General features: G+C 44.8%; 1 protein-coding gene across 4 annotated transcripts in view; it reads left to right on the top strand.

The window, feature by feature from the left end:
* LOC149851230 (protein TRANSPARENT TESTA 9-like) overlaps nt 1-21,830 on the top strand; it is a 153,505-nt gene that overhangs the window by 126,307 nt on the left and 5,368 nt on the right. For 3 of the 4 annotated variants that reach the window (XM_089999380.1, XM_089999387.1, XM_089999373.1), the window contains 5 exons: nt 20,343-20,448; nt 20,532-20,606; nt 20,741-20,787; nt 21,062-21,221; nt 21,396-21,562. In XM_089999380.1, coding sequence (XP_089855506.1) covers nt 20,343-20,448; nt 20,532-20,606; nt 20,741-20,787; nt 21,062-21,221; nt 21,396-21,562 — 555 coding nt within the window. The remainder of the gene's footprint in view (nt 1-20,342; nt 20,449-20,531; nt 20,607-20,740; nt 20,788-21,061; nt 21,222-21,395; nt 21,563-21,830) is intronic. The other variant, XM_089999395.1, reaches the window with a different exon arrangement.

Below are 21,830 nucleotides of genomic sequence, written 5' to 3'. Positions count from 1 at the left end.
ACAACGAGAGTGAACAAAAGAAAGCTCAACGCATTTACTTCATTCACAATTTTGCCCGCAGGCTATTACAGTTCAAGTATACGGCCTGCCCCTTCGGGGTATTGATTCACCTGAACCGGGCAGCTTACATCAGACTCAACAAAAGCAAAACAGACTCTAAGCTCAACTGTACACTGTAAGTCGCAAGGGAACACGCTCCCCCCTTCAAATCATGCGCCGTCCTCGGCGCCATCTGTTTCGTGGTAGGCCCTGACTTCAGCCGGGTAGCGGCTGTTCATTCGAAATGTGGGCTCCCACGTTGGTTCCGCTGTTTTCTCCCACTGCACCAAGTATTTCTTCGCTTGTCCCAAGTAGTTGACCTTGTGGCGAAGGATCTGACTGAGGTGCTTCTCGGCCCGTTGTGCTGCCGGGGCCCTCTGCATGATGGGAGCGCGTTGCGGCACACTGCGTTCCGAGTTTCCATCATCTGGATGAAACTGTTTGAGGTTGCACACGTGGAACACCGGGTGCACCTTGAAGTCTGGGGGCAACTCCAGCTTGTATGCCAGCTTGCCCACCTTCTTTGTGATGGTGAAGGGTCCCTCATACTTTCTGAGTAGTCCGCGGTGCCGCCCACGGAAGATGCCTATGCGACCAGGATATAACTTCACCAACACTTGGTCCCCAACTTGGAACCCTGCGGGCCGACGGTGTTTGTCCGCCCACTTCTTCATTCTCTTTGCCGCTTTGTGTAAGAATGCCTTCGCTAACTCATTTTGCTCGTGCCAGTCGCGAACAAACTGATAGGCGAATGATGGCCTTCCCTTTTCCTGTGTGGCAAGAGTGTGTGGGGTTAGTGGCTGCTGCCCCGTGGCTATCTCGAACGGACTGTGGCCTGAAGACTCGCTCTTCTGCAGATTATAACAAAACTGTGCCACATCAAGGAGCTTCACCCAATTTTTCTGATTGGCACTAACAAAGTGCCTAAGGTATTGCTCCAGTATCCCGTTGATACGCTCTGTCTACCCATCTGTCTGCGGATGGAAGCTTGTTGAAAACAGAAACTCAGAGCCAAGTAGTCGAAATACTTCACGCCAGAACTTGCCCGTGAAGCGAGCATCGCGATAACTCACAATGCTCTTTGGTATGCCCCAGTGCTTCACCACATGCTTTACGAACAACTCTGCAGTCTTCTCCGCAGGGCACTCCTTGGAAGCTGGGATGAAGGTGACATACTTTGAGAAACGATCCACCACAACCAAAATAGAACTGAGGCGCTCTACCTTTGACAAACTAACAATAAAGTCCATGGAGATGCTATCCCAAGGACGTTCTGGAATTGGTAGAGGCTCAAGGAGACCGACAGCCTTCTGGTTTGTCCCCTTATCTTGCTGGCAGATGAGGCATGTCCGCACATACCCCTCAACGTCGTCTCTCATCTGCGGCCAATAGTAGCCGCGCTCAAGGAGTGCTAAGGTCCGCTCCTGACCAGGATGGCCGACCCATAGTGTATCATGGCACTCCTTGAGTAGCTCTCGGCGAATGCTTCCCCACCGTGGTACAAAGATGCGTCCCCCTTTTGTTACGAGGAGGCCATCCTGTAGCCAAAATCGCCGAGTCTTCCCTGCCTGCGCTAGAGAAACAAGGTGTTGTGCGGTCGGATCTTGCTGCGTACCCTCACGGATGCGGCTCAGCAATGCACCCTCCAAATGCACTTTAGAAGACTCCGCACGCGCAACTGCCAGTTCAGCCCTACGGCTCAGGGCATCCGCCACAACATTGGTCTTTCCAACCTTGTACTCCAAGGCAAGGTCGAACTCAGCCAAAAACATCTGCCATCGAGCTTGTTTAGGCGTCAACTTCTTTTATGTCTGAAAATAGCTCGTGGCCACGTTGTCCGTCTTGACGACGAACTCGGCACCCAAAAGGTGGTGTCGCCAGGTCCTGAGGCAATACACAATGGCGGTCATCTCACGTTCGTGCACTGTGTAACGCCTCTCTGCATCCTTCAACTTACGACTCTCATATGCGATCGGATGACCATCTTGCATAATAACTCCGCCAATGGCAAAGTCTGAGGCATCAGTGTGGACTTCAAAGGGTCTCGAATGATCAGGCAGTCGCATCACTGACTCCCTCACTAAGGCTTTCTTCAAGCCATCGAAGGCATCTTGGCACGCTCCTGTCCAGAGCCATACCCGATTCTTCTTTAACAAATCTGTGAGGGGCGCAGCAATGAAGGAATAACCTTCGATGAAACGCCGATAATAGTTTGTCAAGCCAAGGAATGACCGCAATTCTGGAACTTTGCTTGGCGGAACCCATTTCTGGATGACCCTTATCTTCTGCCCATCCATACGCAGCACACCACGCCCCACAACGTGGCCAAGGAAGCTGATCTCCTTCTGCCCGAAGAGACACTTCTCTCGTTTGACACAGAGGTCATTCTCCTTCAGCACCTGAAACACTGTTCGCAAGTACCCGACATGTTCCTCCATGTTGCTGCTGTAGATCACGATATCATCCAGGTAGACTACCACAAACTTGTGTAAGTAAGGGTAGAAGATCTGGTTCATTAAAGTCGTGAAAGTGGCTGAAGCATTTGTCAACCCGAATGGCATTACTAGAAATTCGTAAGCACCATAGCGGGTGACGCAAGTTGTTTTCGGCTCATCACCTTCGGCAATCCTCACCTGTCAGTAACCCGATCGCAGATCTAGCTTGGAAAAGATACGGGCACTGCCTAGCTGATCGAACAAGTCTGCTATCAATGGCAATGGGTACTTGTTCTTCACCGTGACCTTGTTCAAGGCACGGTAATCCACACATGACCGTTTAGAACCATCATGTTTCATCTGGAAAAGAACCGGGGCACCAAATGGGGTTTTTGATGGACGAACAATGCCTGCGTCCAACATCTCGTCTAACTGCCTGCGCAGTTCCTTCAGCTCAGCTGGCCCCATACGGTATGGAACCATTGCAGGAGGCTTCACTCCCGGGGTCAACTCAATCTTGTGGTCAACCTCGCGTCTTGGCGGAAGACGCTTTGGCAATTCCGGGGGCATCACCCCCCGAAACTCCTCCAATAGTGGGGCTAGGGTCGGTGGCACTGCTGCTTCCACCTTCCCTTCCTCTGCGCGCACTGCCACTAAGAATGTCTGCTCCCCATGCTTGACACCCTTCTTTAGTTGCATTGCCGACAACACTGAAGACTTGCCTTTCTGCGTAAGGCACTGCACTGTGTGGGACAGGTCTGACTCCATGATCGTCAGCGTGTTGAATTTTGGCAACATCATAACATTCTGGCTTCGCAGAAACTCCATACCCAAAATCATCTTAAAATCGTCCAGGGGCACCACAGAGAAGTTGGCTTTACCGACCCAACTTCCCACTTGAATAGCCACATCCCTTGCTTCACCAAGGATGGGCTTTGCCTCAGAGTTTACCGTTTTAATGGTCCTCTACTTTGGCCCATGCTTCAAGCCCAACCGCTCTGCCTCTTCCCGCGAGACAAAGTTGTGTGTGGCCCCGGAGTCTATCATTGCTGAAGTAGACTTTCCATTCATAATAACTTCAGCGTACATGAGTTCCTTACTGACCTACATGTTTTTAGCTGCACAACTTCTGGCTGCATTGATCGATCGCATGACGCCCATCCTCGGTTGCATGGTCTCAGCGTCACTGCATTCAGTATCGCTGCATTCTTCCTGTGCAACATTGGCTTGCCCTTCGTCCTTTACAAGGCGCTTTGGGCATTGCCGGACGATATGTCTATCACCACAGAACCAACATGTCACAACCGCATCCTTGTTGCTGTTGTTATGCTTTGTGTAGTTCTGTTTCTTTTCGGATTGATGGCGTGTCGATGCCTCACCTTTATCGTTGCGCTGCTCATCCTTCTTGCCTCCATGGTCAGGCTTCTTCTCAACTTTGGTTGATGGGGTGAAAGGCTTGCGCTGAGTGTCAACTAAGCGCTCAGTCGCCACATATGCATCTTCCAAAATACGGGGATTGCTCCTTTCCACTTCAGGCTGTGCTCATGGTTGAAGTCCCACAATGAACCAGTTGAGCATGTCATCTTCTGGCATGTTGGGTATCTCCAGCATAAGCTTCTGGAACGTTCTGACATAGTCTTGCAACGAACCAGTATGTTTGAGCTCACGAACCATCCAGTAAGCCTGTCTCTGCGCATTTCTTGGCATGAAGTAGTTGCGCAACTCTACTTTGAAGTCATCAAAGGTGTCTATCACACATTGACCCCTCTGCATATCATTGCGCTTCCGCCTCCACCAAGCGATAGCATCACCATCAAGCAAGGCCGCTGCAGCCTTGATCCTCATATCTTCGAGGGTCACATTCTAGATATCTAAGTAGTCTTCTACTTGGAATAAGAAGTTCTCAATGGCCTTGCTGTCACGAGAACCATTGAATTTTGCGGGTCAAGGTACATTAATCCTTGATGGTCTCTCACCATTTCCGCCATTTAGGGTCACCGTCCGCTGCAACGTACGGTTCCTCAACTCAAGATCGGTCACTGTAGTAGTCAATGAAGTGACCTGCCCCATTAGTAAGTTCACCTGCTCTTGCAGGCTCGCCACCACATCATTCAATCCATTGAATGATTCACATGCGCGTGAAATCGCTTCATCATGCGAAGTCACATCTTCCACCAGCTTGTTAACAATTTCAGCCAACTCTTCTTGGCCCCGAGGTGAACCCATCTCCTCAGCTTCGGCAACTGCCTTGCCTTTGGTGTTGCGCAAGTGTTGAGAAGGCGCCACGATGTCTTGCTCACAAATCGCAGCCTGTCGGCGTGTCTGTCGACACCGACTCCGGAGTCCCTTCCCCAGCACGAGAACGGGCTCTGGTACCACTTGTCACGAGCCTATTTCCTTCAATGGGCTAGCGCGGCGCGACGGTCCTTCCTTACCGCCGCAAGCCTACTCGTCAGCTCGCTTGCCGGTCGCGGAAGCTTGTAATCAGAGTGCAAGAGAGCAAGAAAGAATAGAGGGAGAGAAATTGCAATCACAAGAAGCAATCACAACGAGGGTGAACAAAAGAAAGCTCAACGCATTTACTTCATTCATAATTTTGCCCGCAGACTATTACTGTTCAAGTATACGGGCTGCCCCTTCGGGGTATTGATTCACCTGAACCGGGCAGCTTACATCAGACTCAACAAAAGCAAAACAGACTCTAAGCGCAACTGTACACTGTAAGTCGCAAGAGAACAATTGGAGTATGATCATTAATGACTCTTTTAGGTGTTGATTCATTTCATGATAGTGTATGTTCATTATGGCCTTTTGGCCCTCATTCAATAGATTATGTGCAACTTATGCCTCTTCGTAGGCTTCTTGTGGTGTCCCTTGTGGACCATTATGTTATTCCTCGTTATGAGGTTATGTTTGTCCAATGTTGGACTTTATGAATGCATTATGCATTCTTGTAATTCGTTTCCGCTCCCTCTTCAACATGGTATATGATTATGAAAAATTGGTTTTCTAAAATCATTTTGCATACATAAATAATTATCTTGTTCCATCAAATCCTGTGATGAATTATGCATAGAATATCTTTTTGCACCATTACTTTTGGATGAATTATATGATATGATTTTTTGGTTAATTCATCTTATTTGGAATATTTCACTTGATTAAAGTGCAAAGATATCTTTTACTTAGACCTCTTCTTGATTTGTTCCACAGGATCTTGAAGATGAGAGGAAAAGAAGTACCTTGGATAGATCATAAAAGGTGCTCATCGTTAAAGACTTTGGAGCAAGACATTTGCAAATTTCAATGGCTTTCGGACTGAAGGCTCTTGAAGCCTTGAGATTCTTCCTCTTGCATTCTTCAATCTTTTCGTTCCCCCACGCAAAGTTTGAGGGGGGTGTTAAAATGTATCATTCAATCTTTGTAATCTTATATATATTTTATATATATAAAGGATGATATGCATATGTATCTTCCTAATTATATATATAAAATATATATTTCTCTATTATTAGGTATAGGGGTAGTTTAGTCATTTCCCCTTTTTACACATATTCCATTTGGAATATGTTTGTAATTTTATTTTTCTTTTTTCATTTTTGTGATTTGCGCCACCTAGGGAGGCTCCCAACGACTCCTTTGGGAGCCCCCTATGTGGCTCCTCTCTTGTTATAAATAGGGGTCTCCCCCTTGTAATTTATTCACTCCGTTGGAGGAGCTTTTGCTCCATGTAATGGGTGTTACACCCTTCCTCTCTTCAATAATATCAACTTATGCCTTATAGGCATTTTTGCCCCTTTGTGGGCTTATGTGTTAGCACATTATGTGCTTGTGTTTTCCCCTTTAGTGGGTATATTTGCACTTTATGTGCATGTGTATTGGTTGATTATTGAACCTAATATATTCAAAGCCGTTTCCTTACACAAACATATTCACAAGTTTCGCAGGCACGAATGGTTTTTCTCAAGAGGGAATTTCAAATGCTGAGAAAAGATTCCATGACCATCATGGAATATCTGAACAAGTTGAAGACTATCACAGACCAACTTGCAGTTATAGGATGCGCGGTGAGTGACAGTGATATGGTACAACAGACTTTGAGTGGATTGGGATCCAACTACAATATGATCGCCACTTCACTATTGTGTCTCCCTGCCCTTCCTACCTTTGATGAGTTGCGAGCAAAATTGATTCAGTATGAGATGACTCTGAAAGGGTTTTCTGAGGAATCTCACATTCACACAAATTCTCAGGAAGTTTTTGCCACAGGAGTGACTTATGGTAGAGGACGAGGACGAGGAGGACAAGGGCAAAGTGGACACGGAGGGCGTGGTCTGCTTCCCACTCCAAATACGTTACCTCATGCGCAGGGATCAAGATTCATTCCTACATGCTTCCTTTGTAACAAAAAAGGGCATATCAAGGCGAATTGTTGGCATAATCCAGAGAATAAAGGAAAGGGTCCACAAACAGAAAACAAAAGGAAGTTCTCAAATAGTGGAGAGATTAAAGATCTGCTGATATCTGCCTTGTCAGAGTTGAAATTGAAGCAGAGTGATGAAGGCACTGGGTTTGTCGACTCAGGGGCAGCGACTCATGTGACAGGTGATGCAGGTAAGATTTCTAATCCCATTCCTTATTTTGGAAAAAGTAAGATTGTCACTGGAGATGGATCCCACCATCCTGTTTCTCATGTTGGAAAAACTGTCATTCCCATGTCATATTTCACTCTTACTCTTTCAGACGTGCTTCATGCTCCTGACATTAAGAAAAATATTGTCTCCGTTTCCAAACTTATTGATGATAATAATGCTTCAGTTGAATTCACTCCCTTCTCTGTGCAGGTCAAGGACCTACGCACGAGGGAAACATTCGCTGAAGGAAAGAGACGAGACAATATGTATGTCTTTGAAGAAGCTTCTTGTCATGCTGTTCGCCCTGTCCACCTGAACTCAAAGCCCTCATTAGAGTCGTGTTCATCCTCTTCTGCTAATGTTTTTAGTATTTCTGAATGTAATAAGCCATTCATATGGCATAGTCGGTTAGCACATTATGGGAGTCATTTTATTGAGAAACTTGTATCTAATAATCTCATTCCAAAAGAAAGTCTCAATAGGGATGAGAACAATCACAAATGTTCTAGTTGTCTTTCCTACAAGAGTCATGTATTGCCTTTTCATTCCATTAATAAGAGAGCTTCAAAACCTTTTGAGATAATTTGTTCTGATGTATGGGGACCCGCCCCAATTGCCTCTGGTTCTGGAAGCAAATACTATCTAATATTTGTTCATAACTATTCTCGATACACTTGGATATATTTCATAAAAAATAAGTCGGAAGTCTTCTCTTTGTTTCAAAATTTTCTTTCCCTTGTCAAAAATCAATTTTTTGAGTCCATTCAATTTTTCCAATGTGATGGAGGTGGGGAATTCTTGTAACGCCCCAAATTTCAAACTTGCGAACCCTTTTCAGAAAAGCAGGCAAGAGACTAGAAATATCTCTTTCCTTCAGAGTTAGTTTATGAAATCAGCGGAAGATTTGTCTTTTATAAATCATAAGGCAAGCTGACAACTTTGGGCACGTTAGCTAAAAGAACCAAAAATGACAAGATTCGAATATCCTAAGGGAAATCCGATACGAACCCAAGCGTCCAGGACGCGAGCTAAGAGCAGGAAGAAGTCTTGAAGCCATCTTGCAATCGCGCCATCGCCCGTAGTGTACCTAATAAACACCTGTACCCATAGAATGAGTTAGTTTCGCGAAAAACTAGTAGGTGCACAAGAGAGACTACAAGGAACTGAATTAAGTACATTTAATTCAGTAGGCTACGCAGTTTAAAGCAGATATGCAGTTAAACATGTAAGCAATGCAAGCAGGTGAATAGTGCAAACACGTAAGCAGTACAAGCGAATAAGGCGTGCGAGCGAGTAAGTAGTGCAAGCGAGTAAGCAGTGCAAATGCGTAAGTAGTGCAAACAGTAAGCAGTTCAACGCAAGTAAGCAGTTCAAAGCAAGTAAGAAGTGCAACTGACCAACGCAGCATACGATCAATTTGATCGTAAGTTGAGAACTACTACACAACAAGCTTGTCCTCGTTCCTAGAACGAGGTCTCTGCATCTAATCACCATCAGGACATCGTTTGTCGCTCACTACTTCTAACAAACGCATTGTCCTGAACAACCTTAATCTATCCTTATCTCTCAAAGTCTTACGCGGCTAACCGTCACCGGTTATGACGCACTAAGGCGTCATACTTTCTCAGAGAAGCTCACCCTTCCGTAGAAGGTCCAAAACATGATCACTAACTCAAATCACTAACGATCTGATTCTCACATCTGAGTCATGCACATAATCATGCTAAAACAGAAAGCCGAAACTATGAATTCATAGTTGACTATCACAAACAATCTCAGAAGATCGTCACAGCTCACCATAACTTTTTATGGTAAGCGAAAACACAAGATCCACGTCGGATCGTTCGGTCCGAGAGATATACGACCGGACAAGGAATTACCGCCCTAGAGGGTATACCTGATCTTGGACCCTACACTTCCTCACAGGAGTTCACCGTCTTTGCGGCTACCCGTTCGTGGACAGTGTACATCCTCACAGAGAATCTCTCTGTCTAGCCGGGTCACTCGATCTGGGAAAAGTATAACCTCACAGCGAAACCTTTGGGAAACCGGTCCCCAACAGATGCCATATCCAATGAAAATCATTGCGATAAACACATCAACACAAATGACCTCTCTCGGGGTCGATAGCCACTAATACGAACAACAAGATCAACGCTCGGATCACTTGGTCTGGGACATGTATAACCTCACAAGGAATTCCGCCCTAGATGATATACCTGGTCTTGGACCATACACTTCCTCATAGGAGTTCACCGTCTTTGCGGATACCCGTTCGTGGACAGTGTACATCCTCACAGAGAATCTACCACTCTAGTCGGGTACCTGGTCTTGATCATACACGCCCTCGCAGATAATCCTTTGGAGATCAGGTGCTCGACAAACACCCTACTCGGTGATACACGCATCTATACAATCGACTGCTCCGAACAGTTTACTACTCTCGATGTCATTAGCTACAATATGGGCACAAGCATGTATATCAGCAATATGCATCGTATCACTCCACGCAGAAGCATATAATCCTACGCATCGTATGATTGCTACAAGGAATATTGCAATCCTCAAATAGGCCCTCAAAGCATGTGTAAACGACACATGAGAACGCGCAGATATGAAAATTCAGTTGATTCTATTGGCGAAGGGTAACTAACTCTACCCGTCAGCCAAACAAAACAAATGAATAAGACAAGCACTCATAACAATGCTCGTAAAACATATAATTACCATAAAATGGCTCAATCCATCAACAAGTAATTAAATTAATCGTAAGGCATAAACCATTACATCACAAGCCATTCATAAGCAATCATACGGCAACAGTTATATCACACTATGTAAGCAGCTTATAAGACAAGCGACCACATCAATCCTAGTTGCCACCAGTTCGTAGATTACGAGCTGTATGCAATCACATCAATCATAAGAGATGCAAGCCAACAAGTGCTACACTACAATAAGCACCTAACAGTTCGACCAAGGGATAAAGCAAGTCACATGCTAATATGTAGCAACTGGTATAATGCTATTATTATAAGCATTTAACTAGCATGAGAAACTCCTTATTACTCTGCAAAGAACTGCGTAAGCAGTTTAACTAACTAGAGTAACGCCTTGACAGGCGTGCACAGTTCAACGAGTAGCATACTGAACTATCGAGCAAGCAAGCGAATTAGTAGTGCAAGCGAAACAGTAGTGCAAGCGAAGCAGTAGTGCAAGTGAATCAGTAGTGCAAGCGAATCAGTAGTGCAAGTGAATCTCACGACCCGTGACCAGTGTGAACAAACCTTATGTTTTGATAATTACTGGCCTGCGGGTACGCGCAGGCAAAACATAGAAACAACTGAGACTAGTTCAGGCGTTTGTTATTCTATGTATTTTCGATAACCCGAATAGCTAGTTGAGTCCGCTCCAAAGGGGACGACATTAGCCGAGAGAGGATTCCCCAGAGGCTGAAAAGCAGTGCCACAGATATATCCAACTTCTGCAGAAGTGTTGAGCTAACTTGTGTAGCCCCTATCCCCTAACTCCAATGACTGGGGAGGCCGGATCTTTGCCCGTGGGGTGATTGTTAACAACCTGTCCATTGGAGTTTTTGTACCGATCTGTCCTCTCCCTTGACAAACAACCAGAAGCGAACGGGTGCGTTAGGGGTTGCTTAACTAACGACCCATTCTATGCTGTGGCATTTAAACCACTCGAGCATCTTGCCTGTGAAGGCGAATGTGATGTCATTTATGTGATTACAGCATTTTGCATTTAGCGTTGTTCGAGGTCGCACGACCGTCTCATCTGATCATCGCAGTACTAGACGTGTCGTGCACGACTACAAGTACTCTAGGATGAAGGGTGTATAGCTCCTCCATAGAAGCCTTAACAGGAGTGTTTCACAAAGATGTAAAGTTTATCAACTTTACTTTATCTTTTGAAACAACAGTACTTTGTGCCAACATTATGCATGTGATTATCTCGAATCACATCCGCTATCGGGGTATCTACATGTCTCGCATGACTCGATACCGGCCTCGATAGACGGGATACGGGTTTCTCAACAGAACACCCGCTAAGAAGTTCGCTCGAACCCCCAATTCGGGATCACCCGAGATAAGCCAAGAAGGCGAGCAAAGCCAGCCAGTCACATCCTTCCAAATGCTTCGATTTGGAGTAGTCTTTGATGCTTTTGCGCAACTCCCTAAAATCTCAAGTCGACTCTGTAGGACTGCGCACACGAAGAGTCAGGATCCTTGCGAGGTATCCCTCTCCTTAAACGGAGGTGTATCGCCAGCTCCCAACTGAACTCTTGTCGCAAGAGTGAGTGATAGATGTCTCTTGCATCCTCCACGAGGATGCCTTTAAGGCATACGCAAAGAGCAAGAACCTGCACGTCATCTGCAAAAAGCAAGGCAATACCAACACATATGCAAAAGCAAGAGCCTAGGCGCAACGACAAAGTAAAGGCGGTAAGCAGAAGTGCAACGCAAACCCTCGCACAACGCGCGACGGCAAGTAAAGACTGTAAGCAGGAGTGCAACGCAAAACCTTTGCACGACGCGCAACGGCAAAGTAAAGGAACTGTAAACAGGAGTGCAACACAAAAACAGTGCGCGATGCGCAACGGCAAAGTAAAGGACAAGGATCGCGAAACTGCGTCCTTGAGTTAAATGTGTACTCGTATAAATATATATGATATATATATGCATATATATTTATTTAATTATCCTCTTTAGTTAATTGAACTCAATTCAATTGTCCAAGTCTTCTGTGCAATCTTCCCCTACCTTTGAGAGTTGCAAGCTTGCTGTCGTCCGCGGATGTACGCGATTGGCGGCTCGGGTCGCGGAGCGCGAGCAGGATCCGTCGTACGAGCTGCAAAAGTAACGATCTTAGCAAGCTAATACCAAAATAGAAAGTCAGGGGCACTATCACTGTCCTGACGTAAGGGAAGCAAAGGCAGGGGCATTGTGCACATGTGCACCTGCTATAAGCGCAAGAAGCAGGGGCAGGGCCACGAGCCCCTGCTGACATGCTGTCAGCGAACAACGGGGAGGCAGGGGGTCGCACCCTTGCCCGAAGAAGACAACGAGAGAGGCTTCGCCCTGCCAGCCAAGAGAGCAAGGAAGCGAGGCCCTTCCCTGCGAGCCACTAAGGGGGAAGCAGGAGGTTGCACGTTGCCTTTCAACAACGAACGGAGGCCCGCCCGATGCCAATGAAAACCGAGGCGAGGGGGCTTGCCCCGGTCTGCCGAAAAACAGTGAAGGCAGGGGCGATGCCCCTGCCTAACGAGAAAAGAGGCACAGGGAGGGCTCGGCCCCCTCCCTTGCCGTAACAAAGAGCAGGGAGGGGCTCAACCCCCTCCCCCGTCAAAACAAAGAGCAGGGAGGGGGCTCAGCCCCTCCCTTACCGTATCACGAAGCAGGGAGGGGGCTCAGCCCCTCCCCTGCCAAACGAAAGGGCAGTGCGGGGGCTCAGCCCCTCCCCTGCCTAAAAGGGAGCAGAGAGGAGGGGCTCGGCCCCTCCCCTGCCGTGACAGAGGGGACAAAGAGGAGGGGGTCGAGCCCCTCCTCTGCCGTAACAGGAGGCAGGGAGGAAGGGCTCGGCCCCTCCTCTGCCTTGACAGAGGGCACAGAGAGGAGGGGGCCGAACCCCTCCTCTGCCGTAACAGGAGGCAGGGAGGAGGGGCTCGGCCCCTCCCCTGCCTTAACGGAGAGCAGCCGAGAGGAGAGAGAGAGTGGCGAACGAAAGAGGTGGAGGTGCGTACCTGGTGGTCGCCGGCGGTGGCATCGTCGGCGTCGGAGGGAGGTCGCAGGTGGCGGCAGCGTTGACGTCGGGTCGACAGGGGCCTCCAGAGGGTGCAGAGACGAGAGAGTTCGAGAGGCGGTGAGGGAGAGAGACAGTGAGGAGGGGGGTTCGTGAACCTCCCTCACCTCCCTTCCCTCGACCTTAAGAGGCACGGGAGAGACGGTCGGGGTGCCCGACCGCCTGTCCCCCCTTTGGATCCGGGTCGGGTCCAAAACTGGATCCGACCCGATCCAATTTTTTTTTTTTGCTTATTACATCCTACCCTCCTTAAAATAATTTCGTCCGCGAAATTTCTATTGCATTCATTGGTCAAAATACAAGTCAGGGAATTTTTCCCTAATATTTGACCATTCGTAAGCCGAATCTTCGTTCGAGTTCCTTACCATCCTTGAAGTAAATAAGGGATACCAAGGATCAAAAATCTCAGGAAGCTCGAAAAGAAGCCAAAAACATCTGTACTATTCATGCGTAACATGAGTAGTTCACAAAAACCCAGCAATGCTGGTACATAAGCATAGCATGTCAAGCCATTTAGCTTAACAACGCTAAAAACATCTATAAAATAAGAAAAATTTATGTTTCATGACAGCAATCTTCCCATCAACCTATGGACAAAAGCTTTCTATTCTGCCGTGCATATGATAAATAGACTGCCTATGGTTGTTTTGGAAAATAAGTCTCCTTATCACTGTCTTTTTGGAACTCATCCTAGTTATTATGATATGCGTGTTTTTGGATGTGTCTGCTATGTGCATATCGATCAGTCCCTGAGAAATAAGTTTCAAGAGAAGGCCCAAAAGTGCAGATTTGTGGGATATGCAGATGACTACAAAGGATATAGGTGTTATGATCCCACCAACAAACGCATCAGAACCTCAAGAAATGTTGTCTTTGATGAACAAAATTTTGATCACGGAGCTGACACAACGAATATGCCAACTGAAATTTACTATCCTTGGCTGAGCTCACAACTTTTTGCTGGCTCCAATGAAGCATGTTCCTCAGATTGTGTGCAACAAGGAGAGGTGTTTAAGAACACTGGGACGTCGGGGTCACAGAATGCAGAGGAAGTACCGGGCAGATACAAAGGCATTGTCTATTCTAGACAGAGACCGACAACATCAAGCCATTCAGATCATGTCTCAGTCGCCAATCCTGCGCCTTCTCATACTCTTGCAGCCAGAAAATCAAACCGCATACGACATCCTATTGACAGGTGGGTTAGTTATAACAACTTCTCCTTGGATCTTGAACTGTTTTTAACTGCCATCAATAAGGACGAAGAGCCCAACATGTATTATCAGGCAACCGCTTCTATGAAATGGGTAGAAGCCATGAATGATGAAATGCAAGCCCTACATGAATGTGGAACATGGGAAGTTGTTCCCAGACCACCTGACAAAAATGTTGTCGGATGAAAATGGGTCTACAAAATCAAGTACAAACCAGATGGAACCATTGAACGATATAAGGCAAGGCTTGTAGCAAAAGGATTCACTCAAGAAGCAGGGCAAGACTATGATGAGACTTTTAGTCCGGTTGTAAGAATGGGAACGATTCAAATCATCATTTCCCTGACTGTTGAACATGGATGGAAGTTGAGTCAGTTTGATGTAAAAAATGCATTCTTACATGGGAATTTGAAGGAGGAAGTATACATGGAACAACTCCCTGGATATCAAGAACAAAATTGTAAAACCCATGTATGCAAGCTAAAAAGAGCCATCTACGGCCTGAAGCAAGCATCTCGCTCTTGGTTTGATAGTTTCTCGCTAGAGATTCAGAAACATGGATTTGCACGTTCCATGCTGGACCACTCATTATTTATTTTTAAAAGCCCGCCTGTGACCACTCTATTATTAATTTATGTCGATGATATTATCATCACAGAAAACTCTGCGGACCACATCTAAGAAATAAAAGACTTATTAGGTCAAAGGTTCAAAATGAAAGATCTTGGAGTTCTACGCTATTTTCTTGGTGTAGAAGTTGATAACCAGGCTCATGGCTTGACACTCACTCAACACAAGTACACCGTAGATGTTCTCAGCAAGGCAGGCATGAAAGACTGCAAACCTCTGGGAACTCCGAGTGTACTTCATCAAAAACTTAGCGCTCATGATGGAGATCTGTGTGATGACCCCACCAGGTATCGTAGCATAATAGGAATGTTACAATACCTCACATTCACTAGACCTGATATTGTTTATTCAGTCAATCAAGTGTCTCAATTTATGCATACGCCACGTACTGGACATATGGAAGCAGTCAAGAGGATCCTTAGATATCTGAAAGAGACTATTGGGGATGGATTGATATATTTACCACAGTCATATGGCCAAGACGAGCACGCAATTACTGTATATTGTGATGCAGACTGGGCAGGAGATCCTGACGAACGAAGATCTACATCAGGATATTGTGCCTTCATTGGAAGAAATTTAGTCTCTTGGAGCAGTAGAAAACAAAAGGCTATCGCTAGATCAAGCACTGAGGCTGAATATAGATCCATGGCTGCTGCCACTGCCGAAGTCACATGGATCAGGCATCTTCTAACAGAACTAGGAGAAAAGATCTCCCACACTATTTTGCTCTGTGACAATCAAAGTGCCATCAACATGTCATTCAATCCAGTACATCACAGTCGTGCCAAGCACATTGAGATCGACCAACACTTTGTGAGACAGAAGGTTGAAGAAAAAGAGATTAAGCCTGAGTTTGTCAGCACTGAAAGACAGGTTGCAGCCATATTTACCAAAGGGTTAACCAAGGACCGCTTTTGGATGCTTAAAAGCAAGTTGTTCATGGTTCAAAACCATAATCAACTTGAGGGGGGGTGAAAAGGTGCAAAGGATCTGACCCGATCCATGTAACCAATCCATGTAACTCTTTTTACATTTATCAAGTCTCGATACACCAGACCCGAACCCATACTGTAATGTAAACTTAAATACACAAGTTAGGTCACGATTTCTTTTTTACTAAAATCGTGGCTGCCGTAATCTCTCTCTCTCTCTCTCTCTCTCTCTCTCTCTCTCTCTCTCTCTCTCTCTCTCTCTCTCTCCCCCTCTCTCTTCTCTTTCTCAACGCAGGTGCAGAGAAAAACTTTCAATGACGTCCAGTGTTGTAATTCTGGGGTTCATAGTGTCTTCCGCTGGAGTTAAGGCCGATCCTGCAAAGATCTGTGCGATCGTAGATTGGCCTACCCCAAAGACGATCGGGGAGATCCGTAGTTTCCACGGGTTAGCTACTTTCTACCGTCGTTTCGTGCAAAATTTCAATACCCTCATGGCCCCTATCACCGACTTCCTGAAAGGTTCTAGTTTCCATTGGACGCCTGCCGCGGGCCGAGCCTTTACGCTCATCAAAGAAAGAATGACTAGTGCCACTGTCCTAGCTCTTCCTGATTTCAATGCCGTCTTTGAGGTTGAGTGTGATGCCTCAAAAGTGGGAATTGGTGCCGTCTTGAGTCAGAACCGCCGACCGGTTGTCTTCTTTAGTGAGAAGTTGACTCAGGCCAGGTGCCAGTATTCCACTTATGATGTTGAGTTCTATGCCGTTATACAAGCCCTACGTTATTGGAGGCATTATCTCATCTATAAGGAGTTTGTCTTGTAGACGGATCATGAGGCATTGAAGTACCTGAATAGTCAGATGAAGCTGAGTGCTCGTCATGCCAAGTGGGTTAGCTTCTTGCAAGAGTACACATTTACGATTCGCCATCAATCTGGTACTCTGAACAAGGTGGCTGACGCTCTTAGTAGGAAGAATAGCCTTCTGATGACTATGTCAGTACAAGTCATTGGGTTCGAGCAATGCAAGGAGTTGTACCCTACAGACCCGAATTTCCAGCGGGTCTGGGAAAAGTGCATCGCCCCTGATGGCACCACTGACTCAGGTTTTATTATCCATAATGGCTACCTTTTTCGAGGTAATAAGTTGTGTGTGCCTGCTTTCTTCCTTAGACTAAAATTGATTTCTGAATTGCATGAAGGAGGACTAGCTGGGCATTTTGGACACGATAAGACGTTCGCACTGTTGAATGAACAATACTTTTGGCCAAAAATGCGTAAAGATGTTGTCAAGTATGTTTTAAGTTGTCGATTGTGTCAAGTGTCCAAGGGTCGTCGTCAAAATAGTGGTCTGTACACTCCTTTGCCAATTCCTGAGCGGCCTTGGGAGCATGTATCCATGGATTTTATCGTGGGTCTTCCCCGAACATCACGTCGTTTTGATTCCATCCTAGTGGTAGTCGACAGATTTTCCAAGATGGCTATCTTTGTCCCGTGCAAACGAACCACTGATGCCTCGTTGGTAGCCTCATATTACTTCAAGGACGTGGCCCGTTTTCATGGCTTGCCTCACTCGATCACCTCGGACCGTGACACCCGCTTTTTGAGTCATTTGTGGAAGTCGTTATGGGCCTTACTGAAAACCAAGCTCCAGTTTAGCAGTGCATATCATCCTCAAACGGATGGCCAAACCGAAGTTGTCAACCACACTTTGGGAAACCTGTTATGGAGCCTTGTGGGGGAAAATTTCAAAACTTGGGACCTTGTATTGCCTCAAGCCCAGTTCGCTTATAACAGCTCCATCAACCGGTCTACAGTCAAATCTCCGTTCCAAGTGGTCTATGGTCGGTCACCCACCCATGTCATTGACCTAGCCCCTGTGTCTGGTCTTTCCGATCCAGCCTCAGATGCATTTGATGCGGTCAAATATATGCGTGATGTCCACAGACAGGTCCGAGCCAAACTTGTTGAAAGCTACGGCGCCTATAAATCTTCAGCAGATCAATGTCGGCGTGATGTTCAATTCAGGGTCGGTCAGTTAGTTTGGGTCTACTTGCGTCCTGAGCGTTTCCCTGTAGGTACCTATAGCAAACTGAGTCCTAAGAAGTATGGTCCTTTTAAGGTTCTTCAGCGACTGGGTCTGAACGCCTACCTCCTTGAGTTGCCCGACGATTGGCACATTTCGCCTATTTTCAACGTGTCTGATCTATATGCTTACTGTGGCGACAACAAGTCGTCAAAGCCGACTTCTTTCCAACCGGGGGAGAATGATGCAGAGCAGGAAGGAACCAGGTCCATACAACCTGACCTTGGCCACAGACCAGATCCACATGAAGGGATTGAAGATCGGACCCAAGCAGAGGATCCGACCGAGCACACGGTACCGGGACGCGGGGATGTGGCGCCCCTGCGTACCTACTCCAGACGAGTACGAGGCGCGCCGATCCGGATGACCCAGATCTAGCAGGAAAATGATCCGGATCCCATCTCGGGTCCATGACTCGACCCGAGACCCAGACCGACTTTATAAAACCCTCCTCTAGGGTTTAGTGTGGGGGACAAAAGATTGACTCTACCGCAACTTTTCTTTGTATTTTTTTTTCTATTGCAGCATCTCTTTCTTTCATTCTTTTGTTCGTTAGTTCCTTGCAACCCAACAACTCTCTGTTGAGTCTTTTCGTTTCCCTTCTTTTCTTTAAATTGTGAGCATTGTTAATCATCAAATAAAGTTTTGCTCGGATCCATTGTTCCGGGCTTTGTGGCTACATATCGATTCTGTGCTATTGTCTGCTGCCCAACTGTGCCTTGAAGAAGCTACCCACAACAACCCAATGGTAGCATAGTACCGATCCATCCACAACAACTCCATTGTCAACGTTGGCACCCACGAGGTTAGTTGTTCTCTCTCTCTCGCTGCATCAGATTGTCACTACGTCAGAGAGGAATATCTACACGGGATAATTGTTCTGTCATATGTCACTTCAGAATATCAGTTAGCAGACTTCTTTACAAAGCCTCTCGCTGCTCCCTGATTTCACTTTCTCTTAGACAAACTTTTGCTCATTGTACCGTAAGTTTGAGGGGGAGTGTTAAAATGTAAAATTGTGCATATATATATATAATAATATTATATTATTATATATATAAATATATTTTTCATTTGTTTCTTTTCTGTAATTTTTTTCTTTTATTTTTATTTTCTGTCTTTATGTCATCTAGTTCAGTTTGAACTAGAATGACTCTTGCTAGTCAAGTCCTGTCCAGACTTGACTAGAATGACTCTTGCTAGTCAAGTCCTGTCCAGACTTTACTAGCAATAGAGTTGTTGGCCTGACACAGTCCAACAACTCTTAATAGAGCTGTGTCCAACAACTCTATTAAGTCCTCTTTCAGCTGTGTATATAAAGGGGTGCAGCCCCTCTTGTATTTTATTCCAATGCTTCTTAAGCAATTGGTTTTTCATATCAATAAAAAATACATTTTGATTTTTATTTTGTTTCCAGTTATACCCTTTTTAAGGGTTATGCTTTAGTGTTATTCTTGACACTTGCCCTTGTGAATCTAAGCTCGTGTTTCGAAGATCCCCATTTCATTTCAGAAGATAATGATGATGAAGAAGATGATTATGATTATTGAGGTTTTATATAATATGTTTTAAAAAAAATTGGTTTTGTTTATAAACTTAGGTTATTTTGTTTTTGTTATGTAATATGAAAGAATGAGTCTTGTGCCATGTTCTTAATTGCAATATATTTAATATTTTGCATTGTTCTTGTGAGATATGCATGAAGTATTATCTAGGGGTCTCAACGGGTCAGGTTTGGTTCGGACCCAGGTGGAACCGGACTTGAGCCAGATTTTCGGGTATGATATCGGCTCCGGACAGGGGTCTAATCAGGTCCACTATAAGAAAAACCATACCCAGAACCAATAAGAACTGTATGAACCAAACTTGGACCATACCCGGTAAAACCATATTTTTTATCAATTTTATATTGAAAAATTGTGGGTCTTAATCGAAACTTGGGTCGGGTTTGGGTTCGGGTCTGATATAAAATTTCGCAAACTATACCGGGGTCCATGTATTAATCGGATCTTTGGGTCCAGACTCGGGTCTTCTTATTTATCACCTTACCTGGACCTTATAGGGTTTGGTTCGGGTCGGGTCCTGGTAAAACAGGCCCATTGACACCCCTAATATTATCTATGGTTCTATATTAGTTGATGTTTAACGCTGTCTTATGCAGCTCATAGAGACATAAATGCTTCATATGTGATTTTATGGTGTATTTTGTGCAATTCATCATTGTTTCATGTGATATGATTTTTTTATAAATTTTTTTGCTATTTTTTTCTGTTTTCTCTTGATTTTTTTTTGGATTTTTTAGAAATTTTTTATTACAAATTTACGATACGTTTATGATACGATATGGTGTAACTATGGGCTTGACCAATACAGGTTACAATACGATACATACAACCTTGCTGTGAACGTCCCATTCTGGCTACAGCCAACTTGAATGATAGTATTGTTTTTGGACAGCAAAAAAGTCATACTCTTTTTAACATATCCGAGACATTTGTAACATATTCACGCTCAAGTCTTTTTCTTGCCAATGGTAATCACCTTCTTGTTTGTGCAGGATTCATACGACAAATGCTCTAGTGGTGTTCTTAGGGAAGTCAAAGGTTGCTGGTGTGATTTGCTTATAGCAGTCATCATAGAAGAATGGAAGAATTGCAAGAAAGGTATAAGTTTGGCCTTTGAACCATTAGCTTTTCAGTAATGATTGTGGTTGTTTGCAATTGATTTCAAATTACTTCTATTGTAGCAATTGAGGCTTCATCACCACAGAAAGATCTCAAGTGTATTATCATGCCTCATCAGCACATCTGCTCTGATGAAGGTTAGCTGTAGAAATTTGTGATTGTTGAAATGTCACAAGTGTAGGAATGGTCGTTAAATTCTTAGACTGCTTGCATACTCAACTTCATTCTTCCTGGCCTGTTACTAATACCATTTGTACTTGACTGTTTTTAGATGCCTCATCTGCTGCTGCTGGTGAGAGGATGTGTGAGACAATAAAGGTAATCGTGGACTGGTTGCATCTTTTGTAGAAAAAACGTGATGACATGTCAATAAATCATGCTGTTTTCATCCAAGAGAAAAGTGTTTTTCAAGTTGAATATTTTTGCTGTTTATATTTCGTCACTGAATGTATTCATTCGGTACAAAAAATATGGAAAGCAAGCAAGGTTAAAAGTATAATAGTCCATGTCATATATTTGTGACTATCTTTTTTAATCCCTTTTCTAGTTTTCACACTGGTATATCTGTTCTTTTCTATTTGTGAATGTTCAGGTGTTTGTACTTCATCATCAACTTAGAATTTTATCCTATGGAGGAACTTTGCCTGATCAGCCTCGAGTCAGTTCTCCAAAAAATATCACTACGGAGACCAGAGCAAAAAGATCTGGCCTGGATGTTATTAGTCCAAATCCAGGCACCGAAATAAAATTGGGTTAGTTTCGAATACTTGATAACATGGCTTCTTATGACATTCAATGTTGCTTTAATCACATTTTTTGGATGATAACTGTCTATTTTATTGAATAGTAAATATATATATATATGTATATATATATATATTGTCATTTGTAAACCATGTTCACTATTGCCATGGTGCCACCTGCAGTTGATGCAATGCCTTGTAGAATCTCATTTGAGAGAGGCAAAGAGCGCCATTTTTTCTTTTTAGCAACCTCCACGGGAACATTAGGGTGGGTCCTTCTAGCAGAAGAATTGCCCCTTAAGCCACAATATGGAGTTGTTCGTGTTGCAGCACCCTTAGCGGGGTCCAATGTATGTACAGTTTCAAGTTATCTTTTTGAAGTTAACATCTTTTGCTGGACTGAACTTGATTTCTCCGGAATATTCTTGCTGCCAAACCCAAGCTTGAAAAATAGACTTTACATTTTATGGACCTTGGCAAGTGTGTCTCTTGACTCTGGAGTTCAATTAGTAAAGGAGTTTTTCTCTTGTTCTGTTTTGAGCATATAAAAGTTGAAAATTGATGAAAGTGCTCAAGTGAAGAAAACAGTTGGAATCATAAAAATCCTAAGACCCACTA

This window comes from Nuphar pumila, chromosome 1 (genome assembly GCF_984573655.1).
Source record: "Nuphar pumila chromosome 1, dmNupPumi1.hap1.1, whole genome shotgun sequence".
In the NCBI taxonomy this organism is placed as follows: Eukaryota; Viridiplantae; Streptophyta; class Magnoliopsida; order Nymphaeales; family Nymphaeaceae; genus Nuphar; species Nuphar pumila.
The sequence above is the reverse complement of the archived record's forward strand: the minus strand, read 5'-3'. Positions and strand labels throughout refer to the sequence as shown.